We start from the raw sequence: 23,285 nt of genomic DNA, 5'->3' as shown, positions 1-23,285 counted from the left end.
AGCACCAAAGTATCTTTACAGATCTATACATCATATGGCTTTAGACTGACCAATTACCCCGGCAAGCCTTTTTTCTCCCTTACTTCAAGTAGCTATTTACATATGTCCAAAGTTGTTTCTGCTTTCTATTTTCACTTCCCACTTTGCCTTGGCAATGTTTCACGTGTGCTGGATGCAAAGTAATTAAGTGGTAGACATCCAACTTCTCTTATCTGTAAGAAAACTTATTCTTTTTTTTTTTTTTTCTCCCCAAGATAAGGAAAAAAGCCAACAACCTCTGTAAGGCAAGAGTACCTCAGTGTTTTAAGCAGAGAGGAAAAAGCCATCCCAAGTATATAATTTTACAGGAAAATCATGTATGAAAAAGTAAAAGGCTTTTAAAAGGAAAGAACTTGCACAAACAAGTACTGACTAGAGAGTCTCTAACTAAGCATATGTCAAAATTTCCGTTATATACCTCTGTTTTGAGAGCTTTTGCAGCTTGGTAGTTAAATTGTAGGGGCTCATATTTTTTTCTTGAAAAAACATGTAAAACTGAAAAATGAATTTGGTGAACTCTAAACAAAATAGGCAACTTTGTAAATATATGCAAAGGAGAAATTTTTTTCCTGCAAATTCTCATGGTTTAATAGTTGACTGCATGTTACGACCTTTCCTGTAAAAAGAATGGAAGTGCTGGAAATTCAAGATGGACTTCATGAAGTTTGACATTTCTCCCTTTTTAGGCTAGGAACTGGTCTGTCTCTTTTTAGAGCAAAATTTAGTGCCATAAAAACCCTAGAATATCTCAACCTTTATCAAAACCTGATGTTTTCCTTCTGGATTTGATATTCTCATGCATAACGTCTGATTACTTTAGATAAAAGCTACAGATGTAATTTTATTTATAGTTCTTATATTTGTGTCATAGTTACATTCTGAGATAATGCAGTGTTTTCAACAGATACTGAAAAGGCTCTGTGCTTTTGAGAGTGAATATTTGGGTTTTGACACTGTAAAATTTCTGGTACATTTTTATTAGAAAAGGTGCATGCTGAATTGTTTCTTGCCCTCTATTTAGAATCACAGCCTGTTATTCCTTTACACTTCTTTTTCTTGCTTGCAGATGCAGGTATTCACAACTGAAATATTTTCTTTAACAGAAATGACCATTACAGACATTTGAGTCGAATCACCACTAACTTTTTCTTGTAGGTTAGTTCTGGTGTTTTTAGGCTTCTTTTTAATTGACCAGGCACTTGGACAATTAAACATCTGCTGAGTTTCTGACAATTAAACGATTAAACATCTACTGAGTTTCACTGTTGTCTGTGAGCCTTAAGAATGTTCCTGAGTCAGATCCCTGCTTATCAATTCTCCCTGGATGTCATTTCCATTCTAACACTGATGGCCATTTTTGTATTTAGTAATAAAATGGACTCTGACCAAGTTTTATCGACTTATAGCCGATACTTACCTCACTCCTACTTGTAGCTGAAAAAACGTTTCAAGTCAACTGAATAAATGTTAAAATGAATACAAGTAATCTAAAGAAAATACCAAAGGGCAGAGGTAAATGTGGTAAGCTAGGCAGATGATGTAAAGTTAGAAGCAGAAGAGAATGTTATTTTTTTCACATAATGTGCTAATGTGACATTTACCACGCAATTTACCACATAAAAACAGCACGCTGTTTTTATTAAATGGATTTCAGGTAAATCCCACCATATATTGCATATATTGTTGGTATTATGATTTTTATGAATTTGGTAGTAAAAGAATCACCTCCTCCTGTGCAGTGAACCAACTTCACAGTCTTTAGTTCTCTATTGAAGGGATTTTTTTGCCAAGCTGCATCATCTCCAGAGGGTGAATGATGGTGCAGAAGGGGTGGTAAGTGTCCCAAAGGTATTCCAGAACAAATATACTTGTTCTGATGGGGTTTCAGGAAGCCAATCCCCTCCCCTCACCACAAGCTGAAACTTTTTCAGACACAGAGAAAACTAATCCCAGGATACCTGTATGAATAGTGAAGCATTGGATGAGGATTTTGGTCTTGCTTTTTGGCTTTCTATCACTATTACTCTTTCAATTGATTGTAATGGAAGCTGATCATTATACAAGTAGTTAAGGATTAGTAATTAGGTTAAGAATTTATTACTTGTTATCAGAAGACAGATAATAAACTGTGGAGTAATACTTGTGACCTCTCTCTCTCTTTAATCCCTGTTGTGCAAGAGGGGCAAGATTTCAGTCGATAGTGCTGGTGCTGCAGACTGTAGCCATTCATGAAAAGAGAATTTCTCTTTTTTATTTGAATCTATGAGATGGCTTTGTTGTTGAGAGGGATGATAGGAGGTGCTAATAAAACTGATGGAAAGTCGATATGAGATATTTGCTTCACATAAAGCTGTGGTAGAGGCAGGGTACCTGCAGAGAATGCAAATTAATTCCTGTATACAAGGCACATTCTTTTAGCATTGGAGATGAAACCTTTCTTCCTTAATCTGTTGGACTCACAGATCTTGTGACTCCCATTGCAATAGTGTCGCTTTGAGTTCTGGATCTGTGAATAAGTCCTTGCAGTGTGATAAATGTTGAGGTGTAATTGCATTTGGACTAATGTTTCAATGACATATGTTGATGTTTGTAAGCTGTTACTACCGAAGTTGTACGGTGGTTTATATTCTGTGCCTTTCCATTATTTCAGGATTTTCCTGAATTTGCATGTTGAAAGGGTCTTAACTTTATGGTGTTATAGAATAGTGTCAACTATAAGTCAGATTCCATAAGTTCTATAAAAGCTGCTTTTGAATGTTTTCCTTACAAATATTTGACCCAAAACTTTTGCAAATCTTCAATTTTTAGACAAAAATAATTAGGTTACCTGTTTTTGTTTGGGGTTTTTTTGTTTGTTTGTTTTTGTTTGGGTTTTTGTGGGTTTTTTTGTTTTTTTTGGTTTTTTGGTTTTTTTTAACAGAGAAAGTTGTTGGGTAACCAGAGGGAAATTTCTGTCTTACCCTAAGTGGAAATATTTGCAGTTCTGTAGGTTTGCAAGATAGTATATATCTGAAGTAGTAAAGTGTAGAAAATTGTTATTAAAAATGTGCTCTGATAATAATTCTTGAAACAAAGCATAAATATCTATGATTTTATTATATTTTTAAGTCAAGGGAAGTGTTTTTTCTATGACAGTCCTATTGTCTGGGGAAAAAGCATAATTTTAGATCAAAGGCATTTAGAAATGTGCTGGGTTTTCCTTTCCTCTCTCCTAGTTGTAGGTTCTCAATGGGCCTTGCTTTCATGAGTTTTCAAAAATAAGCACACAGCAAGCCAGGTAGAATGTAGGCCATCTGAATATAGCACCAGATTTATAGTGGGATGAACATTGTTTTCAGCCAAGACTTGTTTACAGCAGAATCTGCTGAGTTCTATGAATTGACTGTGAAATTACTTCAGTACAGCTTGAAAGTGGGTTTAAGTTTCCCATATACAAATGGAATGGATTTTTTTATTTAATGCTTCCAGGATCTCCCCTTCTGTCTCTCCCCCCAGCCATGATGATAAAAATAATGATTGTGAGTACTTAAATACCTATTGTAGAGGGTTCGGTTTTGTTTTGCATGAGGAAGAAATGGTGGTATATGATCATGGCATTAAACATATTGGCCCTGAGTCATAGGGAAGCAGTACCTGCATACTCAGTTGCACCTGTACAAAGCTGGAATTGGTGATGTTTTACACTTGTTGGTGGTTAATTTGCACAGGCACAAGCATGGAAAGCTCAAACAGCACAGGACAGGCTCAAGTTCCCAACCTGCAGCAAAATGTCTGTGACCTTACAGCACCTGCCTAGAGGGTCACACCTGTTTCAGGGAGATTCTCTGAAATGTTCTCCATTTTGACTGATTAAACTCTGTAGTTGGGGGCTCAACTCTCATCTGTAGGAAAAGCAGTCGCTCTCTTGAACACACTCCTATTGCTTCATTCAAATTTACCATTAAGTGACCTGAGAATTTAGATTTGCAATGATTTATTTAGGATCGCCCTTTCTTCCAAAAGGAGCTATGTTGTCCCAGTGGCATTTTGCTTAAACATGCTGTTAAAAACATTTAAGAAAAGCTAGAGCAGACCCTTCAGAATTAAGTACTTTAAAATCATTTTCTTATTTCCAGAGATGTGATTCTTTGAGTAAATATTGCAAATTGAAGCTGCTGCTTAGCACAGTCTCAATCCAAAAAAATTTACATTGTTCCTAACATATACTAAGGGCTTGCTTTTGGGAAGAAATAGCTTTCATATTCTCCTAAGAGAGTTATGTACAGCTAGTGTAAGGTGTTGATTAACTGCTCAGTGTTAGTACATTGTTGCTGTTATTACTAGACATTTTCTTTGCAACCAGACTATAGAAAAAGCGAGAAATGCTATTCTTCACATACCTGGGACAGAAACAAACTTTTCAGATATACTAGGTGTTACTTAGCTGTTGAAATCCAAACTTACTGTGCCTTGTTAGTCATGAATCTTCTGTTACTAGCAAGTGAGCCTGCTGTGGATTATGTGTGCAGTTAAGGTGACTAAACTTGGAGAAAAATGTGAACTATAAAGTTCTGAAGGAAGAATTAGAAACATAGATTCTCCACTTTTCCTTTCTAGCTTTTTATCCTTTTCTCATTTTCAGCTTTCGAAGAGTTTTATTGTATCCTTCTTTAATCCTCACCTTTTTAAAATGCATTTTTTAATGTCCTGCTTATTTCCCTCTTCTGCTATTTTTCTCTCAATACCTTTTCTAGATCTCTTTACCTTTTAATTAACGTCACTTAGGGCAAAAAAAAAGTTTCTTCTGGCTAGCTAATCTTTTAATATTCTCAACTTAAGCAATGAGTCACTATGACAATACCAGTCAGGCTTTTTAATCCTCAGGCTCTTTGGAGAAGTGTTTGGGAACTTTTGTGTTCAGGGTATTAACACAGAGTAAGGTTCTTTCCCTTCCTAAATATTTACTGTGATCTGGTGGGATTTAGACTGGTATGAGAGCACGTGAGTGCAACATGCTGGATATTTCATGCTTTGCTTCAGTCTTTTCCATGGATGAATGTTCTGTAAGAGAATGCTCTATGTCAGATACTGCTTTATCTCCTGTGCTAAAGAGGGGTCTCTCCCTTGTGGGGCAATGGTATGTGGCTTGGTGGGTGGGAAGCAAGAAGCCCCAGGAAAACTATTCGGCCTCTGCCTTCTCTGTTTCCCCTTTCCTGTCTGTCTGCCACGGTCTTTCCTCTCTCTTCTCTGGGAGCTAGAAGAAAAATTTACTTTCAGCCATTAGGGAATAGGAGGAGTGAAGAAGTACTGTGGGACTTCTGGTGGAAACTGGTCTACAGGGCGTTGCTTTTTCTGGGAAGCTGTCCAGGGACAGGGCAGGCTGTGCAGGGACTTGGGGCACAAAAACTCTCAAGAACACTGTCTTTTTTCTGATACAGATTGAGATGTTTTTAAAGTTGGCTGCACAAACTTCTCCAGTATTAACTCTTGTAGTTGACTGTAATAGTTCTTATTTTGATAATGATTTTTTTTTCAGTCTTTAGTTGATAGAGGCCTTGTAATTTGTTTGACTGTTAAGATCATATGATAGCTATTGATCACAAGTATTTGTTATAGTAACTCAGATATGACTTATAACAACAATAGCATTTATGGCAGCCAGTACATGTCAGATGTCTCTTACATGGGATAAAAACTGCTGGTGTGGGTGAAAGTGGTTTCCAACACCAAATACACCACACCAAGTGAAGCTCTTTGTCCAAGGATATTTCAAACTGTGCCAAACCTCAGCAGACCACCTGACATGGTAGCTGGTGCTCTAAGCTTCCCAGAGATGGAAGGAATGCACTTTTATTTTTCTATTTCTGTTTCCCTTCACTTCAGATATAAACAGTCGTTTTATTAATAATAGTATAAAAGGACAATTAAATACGTGGTATATGTTGGGAGTTAGTGCTTCTTTCCTATCCCAGGATGACTGTTTGAAAAAATAGGAGTGGAAATATGTTTTTGACTGTGAATATTTTAGCCCAGTGGTTCTTAAGAATGTATATATATTTAAATTTAGCTACAGCATTCAAGTAATTAGAGGAATTGAAATGTTGGGTCCAAAAACTAAAGGACACTAAAGATAGTATATACAATTTCATATGATCTTAATATAAGTATTTTCAGGTGGTGAGAATTTGCCAGGATATATAGCGTAGTGATTTTAAGGAGGATTCATAAAAAAGTGATTAGAAATTTACAGCTGGGTTTCTTAGTAGCCTGAGATTTTTCTTTGTTTCAAGTTGTGTCTGCTGTTCTTACTTGCTATTCTTACAAGCAGGAGTTGGAATGCTTTGGTGTTTGAGAGAATACTATTGTCTTTAGTTTTACATTCCTGTTTGAAATCAATTTGTTTTCAGAGGTTGGTTGATAGTTCCAGGAAACCATAATCACATAAAGTTTTTACTTTTGCCAGTAGCAAAATGAACTGTATTGGTAGGCAAAACTGCACAAGTGTTTAGTCTCAGGGGAATAAAAATCGGGTGTGACTGTTAGAACCTTCATGCCTTAAAAGCTATTTTTACCAGAAGGAATTTTAGCGTGTTTTATTTCCAGTTGTGATTCTATTCATGTGTATTGTTCCAATAGCTTGCATGTGATAAAATTTAGCAGTGAGTAAAACAGAATTTCGCATTGTTGTTTCGAATTTGAGTGTTTCCACTCCAGCTGTGGTGTAATAACCTTTTCTTATCCTGTTTGGACTCTTGCCCTTTATGAGCCTCTTCATCTCATTTTAGGAATGCTATCTTACTTGGCTCTCACTGTTGAAGCTGACTGTCTTTGAAGACATCTGTGATTCAACTTCACCATCAGCTCTCTTAACACTACTCACTTCTCCAGGGTTGGCAAGTGCCCTTCTTGGTTCTTGTCGCATCTCTCATTTTAAAGCACAGAATAGGGCTCTGCTTCTCGTCAGCCCTGGTACTTCTCTCAGTCTTTGCCTCATGCAGTATTGCACCATCACCTGCCCTTTCCTACTGCCAGATCTTGCCAGGCCACCTTCCTGGTGGAACACAGCTGCACCTGTGATACAGGCTGCCTTTTGGGCAACTTCAACTTTTCAATCTCAATTACGGCGGTGAAAAAGAGTGATTGTCAATTTGTAGGATACTTCCATTCACCAAGGCATCTGAAGTTGGTTTATGAGCAATAAGATATTAAAAGTTCTGTGCAATCAAATTGAATGAGTGAAATAAGTGAACTTATGAACATAGGGGGGTGCCCTATATAAACCAAGTTCTTAAGTACCTTGTTTTGTTTTTAAGACAGACCCAGATCTGAATCAGCATAGTCATTCTTGTTTTCTGTGGTGAGGATGAGGAGGATACCTAAGGAAGAATAAATAGGGCAAACATTTAGTTAAAAAAATTTAGTTTAATAACTGTAATAATATATATATAAGTATAATAATTAAAAATTTAGTTTAAAAATTTAGTTCATTTCCCTAGTACTCTCCCAGCCTTTGGCCATTTTTAGCTGAGGGATTTCCTGAACCTGTTGTGTTTTTTACTCCAGTAACCTTCATTGAAGCTGCTCTTCCTGGTGTTTTCCCAGTTTCCTCTCAAAACTATTTAAACTTGCCTCCAAAGTATCCTTACGCAACAACTTCTGAGGATCAGGGATTTTTTGAGCTTGCTTCCTGTCAGCTTCATTAGATGTTCTAGTTACTGTCAGTCCTCATCCATCTTTCTTATGCCACTTGAAATTTACAGACATATATCAGGGTTACTCACACAACGTGAAGAGTCCCGGCATACTCAGTTCCTCCTCAGTTTGTAGACATTTCTTTCTTTTGATAATCCTTGTTGTCTTTCAATCTCTTACATATTTGGTTTGGTAAGAGGTGACTGTGATTCCATATGATGGTATAATTGTTTTCTATTTTGTTCTCTGTTCTTTTGCTAATGATTCATAATATTTGATCTGGGTTTTTACTGCTGATGAGCACTGAGCAGATGTTGTCATGGAATTACCCATCATAATAAAAAGTTTTGCTTCTGAGAGGCAATGGACAGCTCAGAGCCTGACCTTTTGTACATCAGGACAAGATTATTTTTTCAGATACATGGTTTTACCTTCTCATATATTGAGCTTCATTTTTGTAGTTCAGTCACTCTGCAGCTATTTGCAGGTTTTTGTCAGCCTTATAGCCTTTGAATCTCTTAATGAAATTTGCAAACTTGTTTGCCTTGCTGCTCACTGCTTTCCCACGAATGTGCTGAGGAGAGCAGATCCCTGCATAACTCAGGTGGTACTTCCCTCCATGTCAAGCAGAAGCCCTTAATACCTGCCCTCTGCTTCCAGGTTTTTTTACACCAATTATTTATTCACATCATTAGGTCATGACTATGCAACTTTCTTTAAAACATTTGATTGTCTCCCATATTGAGGTGTCCATATATGAAAATACTGCCACTAGTTGAAAGCAGTGGGGGATGACCCATGTTCATAAATGTAGTCATTGAAATAGAATAAGCTTATTAATGTTGAAAGGGGAAAAAAATTTAGCTAGCAGATCAGGGTATAAATGTCTTCATTGGTTACTGTACTTTAGACCAAAAAAAAGAAAGTAATTTTTTGCAAAGAATTTTTCAATCTTTTTTATTTTGTTCTCTTCATTTGCTTCTCATGGGGGATAAGGAATGAAGAAGCAAAAGGCTTTATTTTAATTTGTACGAACAGCTTCTGTTTGGAAATTTGACATCAGTACTTCCTGAAAGTAAAGATTCTGCCTCAGTTTTCATGAAAAATACACCTGTCTGCGTAACTATATCCTTGGGTTTTTTTAGTGCCTGCCTTTACCCTGTCCAAATTACTCATTCAAATATTTCAACCAGTTCTATTTCTTTTCTAGTTAGTATGAAATCACACATCTTGTTGTAAAGAGGAAATCTATTAGACTTTTCCCAAGGTCTGTGCTGTAATCCCAGCTGGTGCCAGATTGTTCCTAATTGTCCTGTTAGATATCTGCTGACCTGATCCTCATGGGCTGTAAGTACAAATAGCATCAGGAAACTATTTCAAGTAGCAATTTGGAACCAAGTATTTGATATTTCTTTCCTTGCAAATTCTCTACAGATAAAGTTCCTAACACAATGTGGCAGCAATGTATCTGGTTTTAAATGGGTTAGATGTGCTCCTGATATTTGAGAGGACAGGAGGCTGATTGCCTCAGGGTATATATGAAAGGGAATAGGGTAGATTTGTGTTGTTTACTGTTCTGGCCAGAGATAGTAGTTTTTTTCTCTCAGTGAAAGTTTTTTTCTCTCAATAAATAAAACCACAGTGATTGTTCTGAGACCCACATACAGTTTCAGTACTTCATATGTCTTATTTTGTATTTTTCTGTGCCATATGCATTTCTGTGACACTGCTTAGCTATGCGACACAGATTTTTGTTATCTGAATGTTGCAAACAAGCTGCATCTCAGCACTAAGTAATGTTTAAATCATTTTCAGTGAACGGTTTCAGGTGAATTTGATTAAAGTGCATCTGAGAAAATGGAAATTTTTATTTTATGTTTGATAGGAATTCAATAACTTGAGATGTGGTTTGAAGGCTGATTATTATATTTTGGTGGGTTATGTAGCTCTCACTTGGATTTCCATTTTGATAAACACCATGTTTTCATGTAAAATACCTAAAATACCCTTAGAATACTTTAATGACAATGCTTAGAATGCTGTAATGCAGGTCTGCCTACATGAAATCTCATTTCAGGGCTTAGGGTCAAAATTCTTATTTTTATATATTTGAAGGTCTTTGAAAAAAAAATATTTGTTAAAATATGTAGAGTTGGAGAGTTCATTTACTCGTTTAATGATGATATTTTTGACAGGAAGATACATGGCATGAAGAGGGTTGGTTTTTGTAAAAAAATGAGTTCTGCTTGCAATGAGGGGCTCCTACCACTGCAACAGAACAAATACGTGGAAGAAATTACGTACAAGAGTCTCAAAAAGTAAGATCCAAGGACTTAAGAAAAAGTTGAGTTCTAGGGCGAAATGTGCAGCTGAGTATTGTCTCTTGATCAAGTCTCAGAAGCAGCTCAACCAGGAGAATTCCCTTTTGGCCAGTCTTGGAACAGCTTGTTGACTTGCAATATTGTTAACTTGCACTCAGTGGAAATCACATGTGACACAGCAGGTAATAGGGACTGCTGGAGGTTATGGCACTTTTAAAAATAATCTGAAAAAAATACAACAGTTTGATGCTTCTATACACTCTATAATGCATGAAAATAAATGCTAAGTTATTTTAAAATTTCCATTCAAATTAGTTATCTATATCAGAAGATAATCTGATCAGTAAAAGTACTATTACACTTCTTGCGACTCATGAAACTAAATTAAAACTGGAAAGGTAAGATATCAAAAGGATTGCCAGGAATAAGATTCTGTGTGTGACCATGGTTGGTCCCCGTTGGATTTGTACATTGTGATCATCTCTAAATACAGTATGAGATTTTTTTTATACCATGTCACTATTGCCTGGGTAGGCCTGAATGCACAGGATAGATGTTCACTTAGCAACTGTAAAATACATGCATTCGTTCCTGGTGTCTGATACATCTCCTTATAGTTTAATTTTTTCATGCCATTCAGACTCTTCTCTAAAGTGCTGACCTTTTCTCATGGGCTTTCCTATGCTGCTCTGCATTATTATACCTTTTAAATCAAGTTTCTCTTGAGTTCTGTGTTGCCATCTATTTCTTTCCATCTCCCTTCTCTAGCTTCTATCTTCTTTGCTCTTGAATCAAACAGCTTGTCTTCCTTTCTGAGTTTGTTGTGGGCTTCACTGAGAGAAATGGAGAAGAATTTTCTTATTCTACCCTCTTTGATATTAAAAGCCCTCTACTTAAGAGTTAGAGTTGTTCCACAGCTGCAGGCTAGCTCAAACTAAGTTGTTGTCTGCCAGTGTTTCATGTGTAGTTTAGTTAACTGTATCTAAATCAGATACTAAACTGTAGTTTAGTTGACTTAATGTGAGTTGAGGATTAGGAGCTGAGAATTTTTAATTTACTTTTGGGCCCTCTTGGACAAGATTTCCCTCAATTTCATCATTTTGCCAAACTCGTGTAAATTTTCCCAAGATTGTTGGGAGGCACATATGATCCAAAGACCATTTCCTGTTAAGTATCAGAATTGGAGTTTGAGAATTATATGTATGAAAAAAGGCATATATGCATATTAGTTTGCCAAAACTTTTTAATGTCAGCGAAAAAGATTACCAGTCCTGCTTTCAGAAATGGCTGAATTGTGTTGCAGATTTTTTCCACAGTCATTGAGTATGATGAGAGCATAAGCCTGAAAAATTTTGGATTAACCTTTTTAACAATCAGAAAAATTTGTCTTCATAAGGAACCATACTGTTGCAGAATTCAGTAGGTTTTGAATTTAAGTACTTTGTATTGGGATCCTCATTACTATGATGTCTCTTTTTAGTTTATTTTACTTAGAAAACATCGTAACAGCATCTTTTAAGGTGGGGTAATAGAATCTAAGTAGAAAATTCTTAAAGAACAAGCCTGCAGTACATGTTCTGGACTATTGCTGTGTAGGAAAATAGCATACCACAACCCCTTAAAGTGCAGCATAATCTGTTGTTTGCTGCTCAAAGAGGAGGCAGAGGGGGATTTGAAGAGATGTACTCGAGGTTCTGTGTGGCACACATGCTTTGTTGGTATTAGCACCTCACAACCACTGAGTTTCCTGAGTTCTTGCATGACAGCAAACTAGATGAAGCGTGACACAGAACTAAACCACTTTCCTTTGCTCATACTAGATTGCTGTCAAGCGGATAAAGGATTTAGTCACGTCAGTACCTCCTTGTGCCCTCCTTGGCCTTTGGGCTGCTGCGTTGGCTGTGGCAGGATTTGTGCCAAACTCAGTCTCCTATCCCTTCCAGTCACTTGAGTTGCTCCATGTATAGCAGTGTCCCTTTTTGCATACAGCTTTGCTTAGCCTGGCACAGTAGTGCTCTATCCATGGCATGGATAATCTCCAAACCAAGTAATCTGTACAGGAGTTGAGGGTGATGATTATATGGGGAAATATTAACACCTGTTGGTACTGTCAGTTATACTTCTAGTACATGGATAATATGAATTACAAGGAGTGATCTCACTTGGCAGTGCAATTCAAGACGTTTGCTGGCCTAATCAGGTACTAAAAAATTATACCAACCACCCCTATGCCTTCAAGACTGCTTATTTTGGCCACGCATTCTTTTGAGTATTCCTTCCACTTGAAGAAAGCTTTGGAAGATGATAAAAAGATGCTAATTATGTCTTCCTTGTTTCATATTACTTCACTCATGTTTTTTAAAAAGTTTTACATATTTGTGTATTCAGTGACTTAATTCAGCTTCTCTAAGACAGGGTTCACTGTTGTGCCTGAGGAATTCTGTGATATCTGTAGTTTCATTTGTACATACAGATATTTGGCTTTATACTTAAGTTGGTGTTCAGTTAATAGCATTGGATCTTGGCAGACAAAGGTGTCTGTAGGAGGAGGATGGAGGAAGTAGAACAGGGCTTGAACAACAGGTTGATACTGATGAGTGGGACCACAGTGCAAAAGCAACTGACTGTTAAAAAGTAGTAAATAAAACTGAACGACCAGTGTCTAGCTCTTCTTTTAAATCTCTGTGCATGTCAGATTAAGTATTTTGAATAATGTATTTTGTAAGGATGATCTAGTAGCTCAATTAAAAATTTTGACAGTAAAATCAATAAATTTGTTAGCTCTTAGTTTATGTGGCTACTTAAAATGTCATAGGATTGACTGTCCTTCACAAAATATACTTGTAAATATTCAGATCAGTTTTATGCAAATTTTTCAGAGAGTAGCATTCTCTAGAGGCTTTTTTTGGGGTAACCCCTGTCCTTTTTGCATGAGTAATTACAGATAATAACTATTTATGGGGAAAACTATTAGATCTTTAGCTTGTCAACACACCTTTTTCCATTTTGATGACTCACATTCAGCTTTATGCAGACTGTATTTCCTGTATTTCTTATTCCTGCTAACACTCCTTACATTTTCATTTCATGGATATATTTGTTACCTCACATACAGGAGTACTAGTGAGGAAAGAAATTAAAGTGCTTTAGGAGTACCTTGAGACATTTATGTGTGTGGGTAACTGTCCCTTGGACAAAACTGGAAGTAGTGAAATTTTCAAAACTTGGACTGTAAAGCCCAGCTGATGAGAGCTGTTCATGACTGTTGCTGTATGGAGCATTTGTTTAGCAAAAAGCAAATATAATCCTTGGATAGAACTTTGCTTAGGAGATGGTGGTGGTCTATTGGCGTGCCAATTCATGAATGAAAAAGCAGACTTATCAGTTTGTAGAGAGTGTCATAGACTGGGAGAAACTCTAACCATTTTCCATCCTTTGTATTTATATTCTATATTCTTTACTAAGATATTGTATATTAAGTTCATTCTTTGTTTTTGCATAAATAGGGCAGCAAATATCTACTGTAGAAGCAATGGCAGCTGATAAGCAGTTTCAAAAGATGGAATGAAATCTTGAATTCTTCTAAGAATTACCTTTCTCCATTTTGATACTCTTCTGGTCTTTAAAATATGGGAACAAAAGGAAGGTGGTGGAAGTTGGTGTATCAATGTAAAATGATTTTTAAGTATAGGGAAAGATGGAGGAAAATTCAAGCTGACATTGTGATCAGCTCTCTTTGTTTTTCCAAACATCCTTGCCCAAATTTTACCCAAAGTCTGACATTTCTTCCTTTAGGTATCCATTGTGAATAGCACAGCTGGAATAGAGATACACAATACTCCTGCAATCTGTAGATGGGAGGAGAGGAATTGAAGGAAGGATACTGCTTTCCTACACACAATAAGCTCAGCTCCTCCAGGATTCAAGGAAAAGTAGTAGTTGCCCCCAGCTAGTTTCTTACAATTTTATACTTGTTTTTCATATTTAACATATAATAAACTTAATTATTAGCTGAACCTCACCATGTTTAAGGCAGTTTTTTAGGTTTTGTTTAGGGGGAGGGGACTTAGAGATGAGAAATACTAAAGCACGGCGAAGTTAAGTTAGTTGTATGTGTTCCTTCCATGAGTCAGCAGCACAAGTAGGAAATAGAGCTCATGATTATTCTTAGTCCCAGGGATATTTTATCCCAAGAATAGGCTCATATACTTTGGTCCCTGAACCTGAACAATACCTTGTCTTTATATAGCTTTTAAAAATAATCATGACACAGAAGCAGAGTCGAGCTGATTGCCAAATAGGATGGTAGGCAGTTTTTTCTGTGCAAGCATGTTGACAGGAACCTTTGGTTTCCTTTGTTTCCTCTGAAGTGTTAAGGAACGCTCCATTGTTAGTGCTCTATTGTCTGACTGTATTCTACACCTGTAGGTTTCTAAAGAAGTGTTGGGGAGGTTTTTTGAGGGTTGGTTTGTGTGTTTGTTTTGTTGTTGGTTTTGATTTGTTGTTGTTTTGGGGGGAGAAGTAGTTGGGAGGGGTTTGTGATGTTTTTTCTTTTTTTTGCTACTTCTTTTTCCTTTGTTTCCTGTGTGTGGAAGGGGAAGTTCTGGAGAAGGAAGAGGGATAAATGAGTCAGGGCTATACTGGATTCTCAAGAGTGAACTGCTAGCAGCATATATGATTGTTAGTCATGTTCCTATGTCTCCTAGAGATCTTCAAAACTTCACATATTTCTTCAGAATTTTTTCTGTTCTGTGATTTGTCCTGGACTTAATGCATAATAATAATTAATGGCAGAAGTATAATATGTCAAGGGGCTTTATGGGCAGCTATGTTTTTCCTCATGGTGGCAAAATAAAAATGGGAAGTAATTTGGAAAGTTTGGGGGTTTTTTTCACACAGTGGAAACCTAGGTCAGAAAACATAACTTCTGAACTTTGGAGAGCAGAGTGACAGAGCTCAGAACATGGGGCTCTGCTTCTCTCCTTTGTACCTGAATCAAAAGACTCTATTCTGTTCCTTTGGATTAGTAACATGTATTTTTTAAGATCTTTGTATTCTACCACAACTTGAGCATAAGAATCAGAAAGCTGTTCTGAATATAGCTAATTATGTGAAATGAGCTCTGTACATATGCTTTGGATTTTGAAGCTTTAATATTTGGTGGGGATGGATTTTTTAGAAGTTAAAATAAACAATTCACTTTATGAAATTCACATTTCAGACTTTGTTTTATCTTGGTTCCTAAGCAGTTATGATTTGCAGTTTTGCCAGCTAACGGAAGTGTCTTTGTATAATTATTCTAAATAAGAAATAGAGGGGAATTATGTGTTGTTTAGTGATAGTTTGGTGTATGTTTGTGTCAGACCTATCTGGAAATATTTTTAGCTGTCAAATGGATTTTATTCTAGCTCTAAAGACTGTTTTTCTGTGCCAGATGATTCAGTTATATATTATGATCTTGGAAAGTTTTGTTTATTACAGCAGGTGGTTGTTTGACAAAGTATATCTATGTGGATGCGGAAAGATTAAGGACTTACTAGAGCAATGAAGAAGGAAATCCAGCAATAACCTAATTTTTGGAATGACATAAATAGCTGCAAAGATGTGCAGTCAGACTTTTCTTCCAGACTATGTTTTTCCTAGAAATATTGTAAAATAATTTTTTTTGTGGTCATAGTAATATACAGACATGAAAGTAGAAATGATATACCCTTGTAGCATGTAAATAGGTTTATGCATTTTCAAGTTGTTCTGTGAATTACAAGTATGTATTGCTAAAATGACTTTGTCTTGGTGTGACTGTCTGCGGAATCCAGTAATTCTGAAGGATCAGGGAGGGCACTTTACTTTGTATATTTATGTATAGGCTGCATATTTGGAGCTCTCCAAATTTGGAGCTCTCTGAGCATCTTGCTTTGTTCATCCACGTAGGGAGGCAGTACAGCCTGGACTCAGGTGTTCCTCCCACCTCATAATTCAGGCCAGTGGCAGAAGGGAAGTGACACTGCCTGATTCCCTGTGCAGTCCTATTTGCTGGACCATACTGCCTTCCAACAAGTAAAATTAACTTCCATACAGTGATTATAAAATTGACACAGACAAAACTAATCTGTCTTATTGAATGCTGATTGTGCTTCACTTTCCTGTTTAGTAAATCCAGGAAGGTAAGACTGCTTCAGGCCTTTTACTAGGTGCTGCTGCTCTGGTGTGGCTGGGATGTTGTAATGTTTCCATTATTAAACCCTGTTTTCAAACTGCATGTGACTGGTCTTTGAAAAGTCCTTCAGTTATTAAATCTTTGCATCCTAACCCTCTCCCTGCATTTGAAGAGAAAATTGATTCAGAATATAAAAATCTACTGAGTAGTGAATAAACTCAAAATTCTTGTTTTCAGACTTTACTGTCTGAATTTTAGAAATCTTACTGATTAGGTGTAACTCCAAAAGACACATTAATTTTGTAATTAAAAAAATGCATCTTCTGATTAGACAAAAGATCTTTACTGACTCAGTAGACTTTTACAAATTTATACTAAATAAAAATTCAGGTTTTAATTTTTGTATCTCGTGTTCTGGGGTTGATTTAAACCATGTTGGTTCTTCAGTAGATCTGTCATGTGCAAGCAGGTTTGTCACCAAATCATAGACTATGACTGAAAAAATGATAGTTCAGGAATCAAATTCTACAAGGGGTTTGAACTGTATGGCATCAGTTTGACTTGGCAAAACAAAGGTAACAAAATCTAAGCATGAATCCTAGGAAAAATATCAACTACAAGGTGCTGAGTATGTTACAAGTAATATGGAAGAGATCTACACTGTGTTACATAAAATGCAGTTAATATAACATCATTTAGTGTGAAAATATTCTTGTATTTTACTACAGTAGCTATTACATTGTGGAGAATGATCATCTCGGTTCACTTTGGTATAAAGCAGTGTTGCTTATTTTTAATTTTGGAAAGAAAAGGTTTTTCTCATCAGCATAAAATCCATTCTCTACAGAAAAAAAGGAGATCTCTATGCTCTGTTCCAGATCTAGCACAGCTAAGGAAAGAAATTCAACCTCTAACTTGCTCCCGGTTGCCAGTGAAATTATATTAAAATTTTAGACTCTGAAGGCTCGCTGCTGAGACCCTAAAGCCATTGTTTCTCTATAATTTGGATGTCACTTTTTTGAACTGTAGCTCCAAGGTGATCTCTTAAGATATCTCTCAGTTGCTGGAATCTAGTGAGTCAAAGGGTCTCTCAGGAGCGTGTATCTATCTGCTCAGCTCTTCTGTGACACTGACCTGTCAGTACTGTTGTCCCTTTGCCACTTCATCACTTTACTGTGACCACAAGAAAAACCTTTGTTACTGCAAGAGATAGACTGAGGTGATCAAGATTGGTTTCATTACAGCTTGGTGGTAGGAATGAAATCTAAAACAGGTGCTCAGATTGAACAGTTCTTTGGCTTCTATTAGAATTCTTCACCAAAACACCAAAGCTGATTGTTTTAGGTTTGTTGTTTTGTTTTGTTTTGTTTTGTTTTTCAAATAAATGGGACTTAAATACCTTGTCTTACACTTATGAATGGAAAATAAGATAGAAAATTTTTGACATTGCTTCGTCCTTCATATGGGGGGGAAAGAAGGGAGTCATCCGAACTTGAAAAATGGGGCTGCACAGACTGCCAAATGGATAAAGTGCAGTATGTGCTTCCTGAGGTGTCCTAGGAAAGCTCCTCCCCAAGACCTCAAAAGTACATGTGCTGAAATGGAAAAACATCTTCAGACAAGTGAAATGCATGGACAGGGAGAGTCACTGACCTACCCCAATGGCATCGTCTCTGCGCCTTGTATAATTCTTGAAAATCAGGTCTGAAATCGCTGAGCTTTGTATCTTTGTCTCAAGAAGGTACTGAGATGTGGTATCACATAAGCATATCTAAGCCAAAATGGTTCATTATGTGCTTTGCTGTTCTAAAGAAAACAATATGTAAGTGAAAAATTAAGACATGATTTATCATGGCTATTTGATACCAAAGAAGGACTTGAGATAATCATCTGGTAGAGTAAGAATCAAAGTTAGGGAGAAAAAACCAGATACCCTGCTTATAAATTATCAAGAATGTGCCATTTTCTTCTGTGTGTACATGCTGCAATATATGTTCAAGCACAGATAAGGCTCTAGTTGGTTTCAAGTTTCACTTTTGCAGTCAGATAAAAAGAAGGTATCTTAGCCTGATATTGAAACATTTTTTCTTGTTTATACAAATGCAAACAAAAAATAATTTTACTTTTTTTCCTTTCTTTATGATCTTGTATCATGAAACAAAAGTGTATTGATGCACTTAGTGACTGGTGCCGTTCAAAGAGGGAAGGAACAGGCTTTGTGATTTAGATAGAACCATTTGGATGCTTCTCTATACTGTTCATTTGCTGTCCAGATCCTACCAGCTGTTGGTTCTGGTCATGTACTGTGCAGTTATACCTAACAGGCAGTGCATCTGCACAGACATGTGCATACAGACACACGTATTTCCCTCTGGGCAAGGAAGTGCCCCAGATGGCACCTCTTTGTGACTTCATCCCTTAATTCACTACGGGGCTCATGAGTCCAACAATCTCACTGGGTGAATTTGTACCTGAAAAGAACCCCTGCAGCACAGTACATTAATGTAGAGCATTAACTGTACCAGTCAAGGCAGAGCTGTGTTCAAACTTGCACTGAGTCATGTTCCCATCTGTCCTGAGTACAGAAAGCTTCTTGTTTAATCTTGGGTTTAGGGCAGGCTGAGGAAGCCACATTAAAATAGCTGTTGCTTGCTCCTTTGCATCAGGCTTGAGTTCTGAGGAGTAAAATAATAAAGAACACGTGTGTTTAATTAAAGTACAAAGGAAGTAGGAAGGGGGATAGCAAGGAACAAATCCAGAAAATAAGGAGTTATTGAGCATCGTAATTACAGACATCTGATTATACTGGAGGAATTAAAGGACTCTGAATGAATTAGCCCTGCAAACATTCTTAATCTTGAGGGGAGGGAGAGTGTATTCATCAGGGGTTGCTTTGTTTGTTTTAAATTACTTATGTTTTCAAAACAGCAATCTTTATCATTATTTTCTTGGTAGTAAAACCTATAATAAAATCTACCACACAGCTTCCACAGGAATCTCTGTTATAAGTTTTCAGATTTAGTTGAAATAATTACTGCTTCAGTGCTAAATTGAGTGTTCTTTTAGGAAGATCCCAGGAAATATGTTCAACTGTTTTTGAGATTCTGAGCATTCTGAAAGCTATTTGGTGTGCACGTGTTAAACAGTCTATCTTAATCTGTCCATGTGATTAGGAACTTATAAATTTGAATTTAAGTATTGTCTTTAAGCAGTCTGTAAGTTACATGATTGATATGCATTTTAATGTGTTTTTTATTAAATTGTTTGAGGCATTATGTAGTATCTGAGTTGGTGAAAGAGAATGGACTTGACATACATACACCACTTCTAACTCAGTAAAATACTCCATTAAAAGAATACAAATCCTTCAGTCTCCTATGTAGTGTCTTTTTCATGTATTAGCTGGGACATACCCTTTTTTTACTCCACGGAACATCTAAAGATTCTCCAAGCGTAAATTCTCATAAAGTTTGCTTTGTCCTTCTCTCTCATCTCCTCACCATCTCCCACAGATTTTTTTCCATACAAAAGGGTGATTTGTATTTAAGGATTCTGGGTTCTTTGCATTATAGTAAATGGGATTTCTGTGTCAAAAAAACTAAATAATTTTTAACTAACTGATACAAGTCTAGAAAGCTTATGTAACTGAGCTGATAGCAAAGAAGCTGGATTTTTGTTTCTAACACACTAGCGAAAACTAAAAGCAAGTTTTAACTAAAGGCAGAACATTTAAAAGGAGAATAGGAAGTAGGTGGAGTTAGAGAAAACTGGAAAGAAAAAAAAGATTAAAACTGTCATAGGACAAGGGAGTAAATCTAGTTCTGTGCTGTTTATATTTCTAGAAACCTGGACTGAAATAGGTTCGATGTCACATACAAGACTGTAATTTGATTTTTTTGAGTGCATGTTTTTGATTTTTTTGTTGTTGTTTTTTTTTTATTTGCTCGGTTGAGGGTTTTTTAATGTATTTGCTGCCTAATTAGTGTAAATTCTTGTTTCTGCAATGATGAAATGAAATAGAAACACAGAAGCTTAATGCACAAGAAAGGTATCTGAATATGCAGTTGAAAACTCAAATCTGTTCTGTTGCCAAAGAAATGATTTTATATTCATGAAGACTTGTGATAAATACATCCTCAGAAGCGCATGGAAACACAAACTACTGTTTTGTGTTTCTTTGTGTTTTCAGTCGAAACCTCAGTGTTTTTCTTGTGTCACACAGTGATTATTACAAAAATATGCAGAATATATGAAATACTGAAAGACTGATTAAACTTATTCAGTTCTAAGGATTTGATGTGATTTTTTTTTTCCCCCCTCTGTTATATCCACAGGAGAAACTTGACAAAGCTGTCTCTCATCTTCAGCCACATGCTAGCAGAAATCAAGGCTATTTTTCCAAATGGCCAGTTCCAGGGTGATAACTTCCGTATCACCAAAGCTGATGCTGCAGATTTCTGGAGGAAATTCTTTGGAGAGAAGTAAGTAGTAACAGTTTGCCAAACCCTTAATTCTTTCTACTCATAAGCATGAAAAATAATGAACTTTTCAAAAACCCAAATAATGGTTCTAAGTATGTTGGTGGGCATTTTAAAGGTAATTTCTCATACAAGTCTTTAAATTAGCTGAAATGGCTACATTCATTGTTTTAAGTTTTTTTTCAGTGTAATTCACTTAAGGGATGAATAAAAACATATGGGCAGTTCTGTCAAGGGTACTTGTGCTCAGTCTTATTGCACAAAGTTGATTTGTTCCACTCTCTGGTGAAGATAATACATTGCTTCCACAAAGTATAGGGCAAATCATGTCCTTTCATATTACATATTTATGCTACAAATAAAAGCTCTAAAGTCTGAATTAGGATTTTGATATTAGTTTCATGGACAGTATGTTTCCTTATCCCATCTTTAACTTTCTAACTACTACAGTATTTAGTGGAATGAAATGTGTGGAGCGTGGATATGTGAGTCAATCCATATAGCAAATGCAATAGTGAAAATGTAGAAGTTGTTGTATTCTTGGTTTGTTTCTGGAAAAAGAAGTTTAATTTATAGTACACATATAGGCTAATACAAGATGTGTAGCTTGTTCACTTTATCATATGGAATGTTTATAAGTATAACAGTGGCATAAGAGGAATGCCAGAGGCAGGATGTTTCTGTATTTTACATTATAATAGAGCAGTCATTATGGTCATCAGGTCTGACTTCTTGCACAAAGTAGGCAGAACAATTCCCGCAGTAATGTGTTGCATTTTCTGAGCATGAGCAGCTCTTTAAAACAAGTCTTACATGCTTTATTTAGAATACCAGCATAGTAGATTGGCACTTTTGCAAATCAGTTCTTTTCAGTGTGAATTTACAACAGTTTCACTTCCTTGTCTCTTTTGCTAGTCTAAACACACCTACTGCTAGCTTTTTGGTTTCATAATAGTGTTGTCTGGTAATTTCATTCTTCTGACAAGTTTCTTTCCTGTGAAAATAATATTAGAGTGTGATTAAGTTGCTATATCAGTCTTCTTTTTTATTAGAGAAAAGGAATCTGACCATGTTTTGTGTGACCCATTTTAATGTGAATATCATTTTCAAAATATCTGCAAAAGTTCAACTAAAGTCTTCTGAAGGATTAACTTACATGACATGTAGGGCTTTCTGTCAGATGAGGCTTTTAAAAAACATGTCAGTCAAAAAAAGAAAAACAGGATCTTTGAAAAAAATGACTAATGATCATGTTTGTTCACTGTTTCTATTTTCTCTTCCTCTCTTTTTACCCCTTGCTTAGCAGCTCTGAGAATGAAAATTTCTTTGTGGTCCTTCTCTTTTTCTGTTGGGCTCTGTCCTTGAATGACCTTTACCAACTATCTTGATCACAAATTGCATTTCTGTCACTGGGATTTACAGATCTCATCTTCAAGCTGCTATTTCTATCATTTTGTCTGAACCAATTTCTTCAGCTCCCCTATTCACTGTGATGTTCCTCTTTGAGTTTCTTGACTAACTTCTACTGTCTGTGGGAGATTCAAGTGCTTTTCTTCCAATGGTTCTGCCAGTTTCCACTGGGAGATAACTTGAGGTGTCAGACAGTGGGATACTGTAACATAGTAGTAAGTTTTTATCGCAACAGGGTTGGTAAGAAGCATTTTTCAGCTGCATCGGTTCATCTGAACAACTCTGCTCTACCCTTGTCTTTCTCTTGCTGACACTTGACTCTTAATTTCCCTAACTCATTCCCTGGAGCTCTTATTTCTAATACTTTTCAGAGCCCTGGAGCTCTTGCCATGCCTTCTCTAGGCTTTGTTTTTTCCTGCGTATGCAAATTTCTGTATAGAATGCAACTTTAAATGTGAACTTTCAGTAGTAATCCTCTGATCTGCTCCATTCTTCTATGTGTACTTTGATAGGGGTTTTGTGGGGGCTTTTTTTGTTTGTTTTATTTTATTTTTTATGTTGTTGGGTTTTGTTTGTTTGGGGTTTTTTGTTTGTTTGTTTTCATGGGGGCACACCTGTACATGACAAGCACATGGATGTTTGGGTGGGGTATTTTTTGTTTGGTTTGGTTTGGGGTTTTTTGTTTGGTTGGTTTTTTGTTGGGGTTTTTTTGTTGTTTTTTTGGGTTTTTTTTTGGTTAAAATCAGGAATGTTTAGGAATCAAGGCAGTTTGGGAACATCCAGTTAATTACATATGTAACCTTGTTTTTGTAGTATAGCCTGGAAGTTTTTTGAGTTCTTTCTGGTCAGGGGCTCTACTTTCAGACTAGGTAAATAACCGCTGTCACTGATGTTCCCAGATCTTTTCTAATAAATTAAACTGTTTGAGTTACCTGTCTTCTAAGCAGTGAACAATAGACTGTGCTTGGCAGCCTTGCAGTTATCTCAGGTTTAGTTAATTGTTCTTCAGTAACTGTAAAACATGTAACAACATGTATGTCAAATAAACAGATGAGAAAAAGGTTTGTTTGGCATTATGTTTAATCCCTTTATTAAACAAAATGCCTGAAGCTTTTTAAACATTAATTATTTTCTAATCCATTTAGAAATATAGACAGGTATGCCTGTAAGCCACATCCTTTTCAACGGGCCTGTTAGGACAAATTAGTT

The 23,285-nt window shown here is 36.4% G+C and overlaps 1 protein-coding gene across 2 annotated transcripts in view; it reads left to right on the top strand.

Annotated features, from left to right (window-relative positions):
- CBLB (Cbl proto-oncogene B) overlaps positions 1 to 23,285 on the top strand; it is a 133,496-nt gene that overhangs the window by 46,086 nt on the left and 64,125 nt on the right. For both annotated transcript variants that reach the window (XM_027648732.1, XM_027648733.1), the window contains exon 4: positions 20,523 to 20,669. In XM_027648732.1, coding sequence (XP_027504533.1) covers positions 20,523 to 20,669 — 147 coding nt within the window. The remainder of the gene's footprint in view (positions 1 to 20,522; positions 20,670 to 23,285) is intronic.

The sequence above is a fragment of the Corapipo altera genome, unplaced genomic scaffold (genome assembly GCF_003945725.1).
Source record: "Corapipo altera isolate COAL_440 unplaced genomic scaffold, ASM394572v1 58, whole genome shotgun sequence".
Taxonomy (NCBI): domain Eukaryota; kingdom Metazoa; phylum Chordata; class Aves; order Passeriformes; family Pipridae; genus Corapipo; species Corapipo altera.
This window is presented reverse-complemented; position numbering and strand designations above follow the sequence as displayed.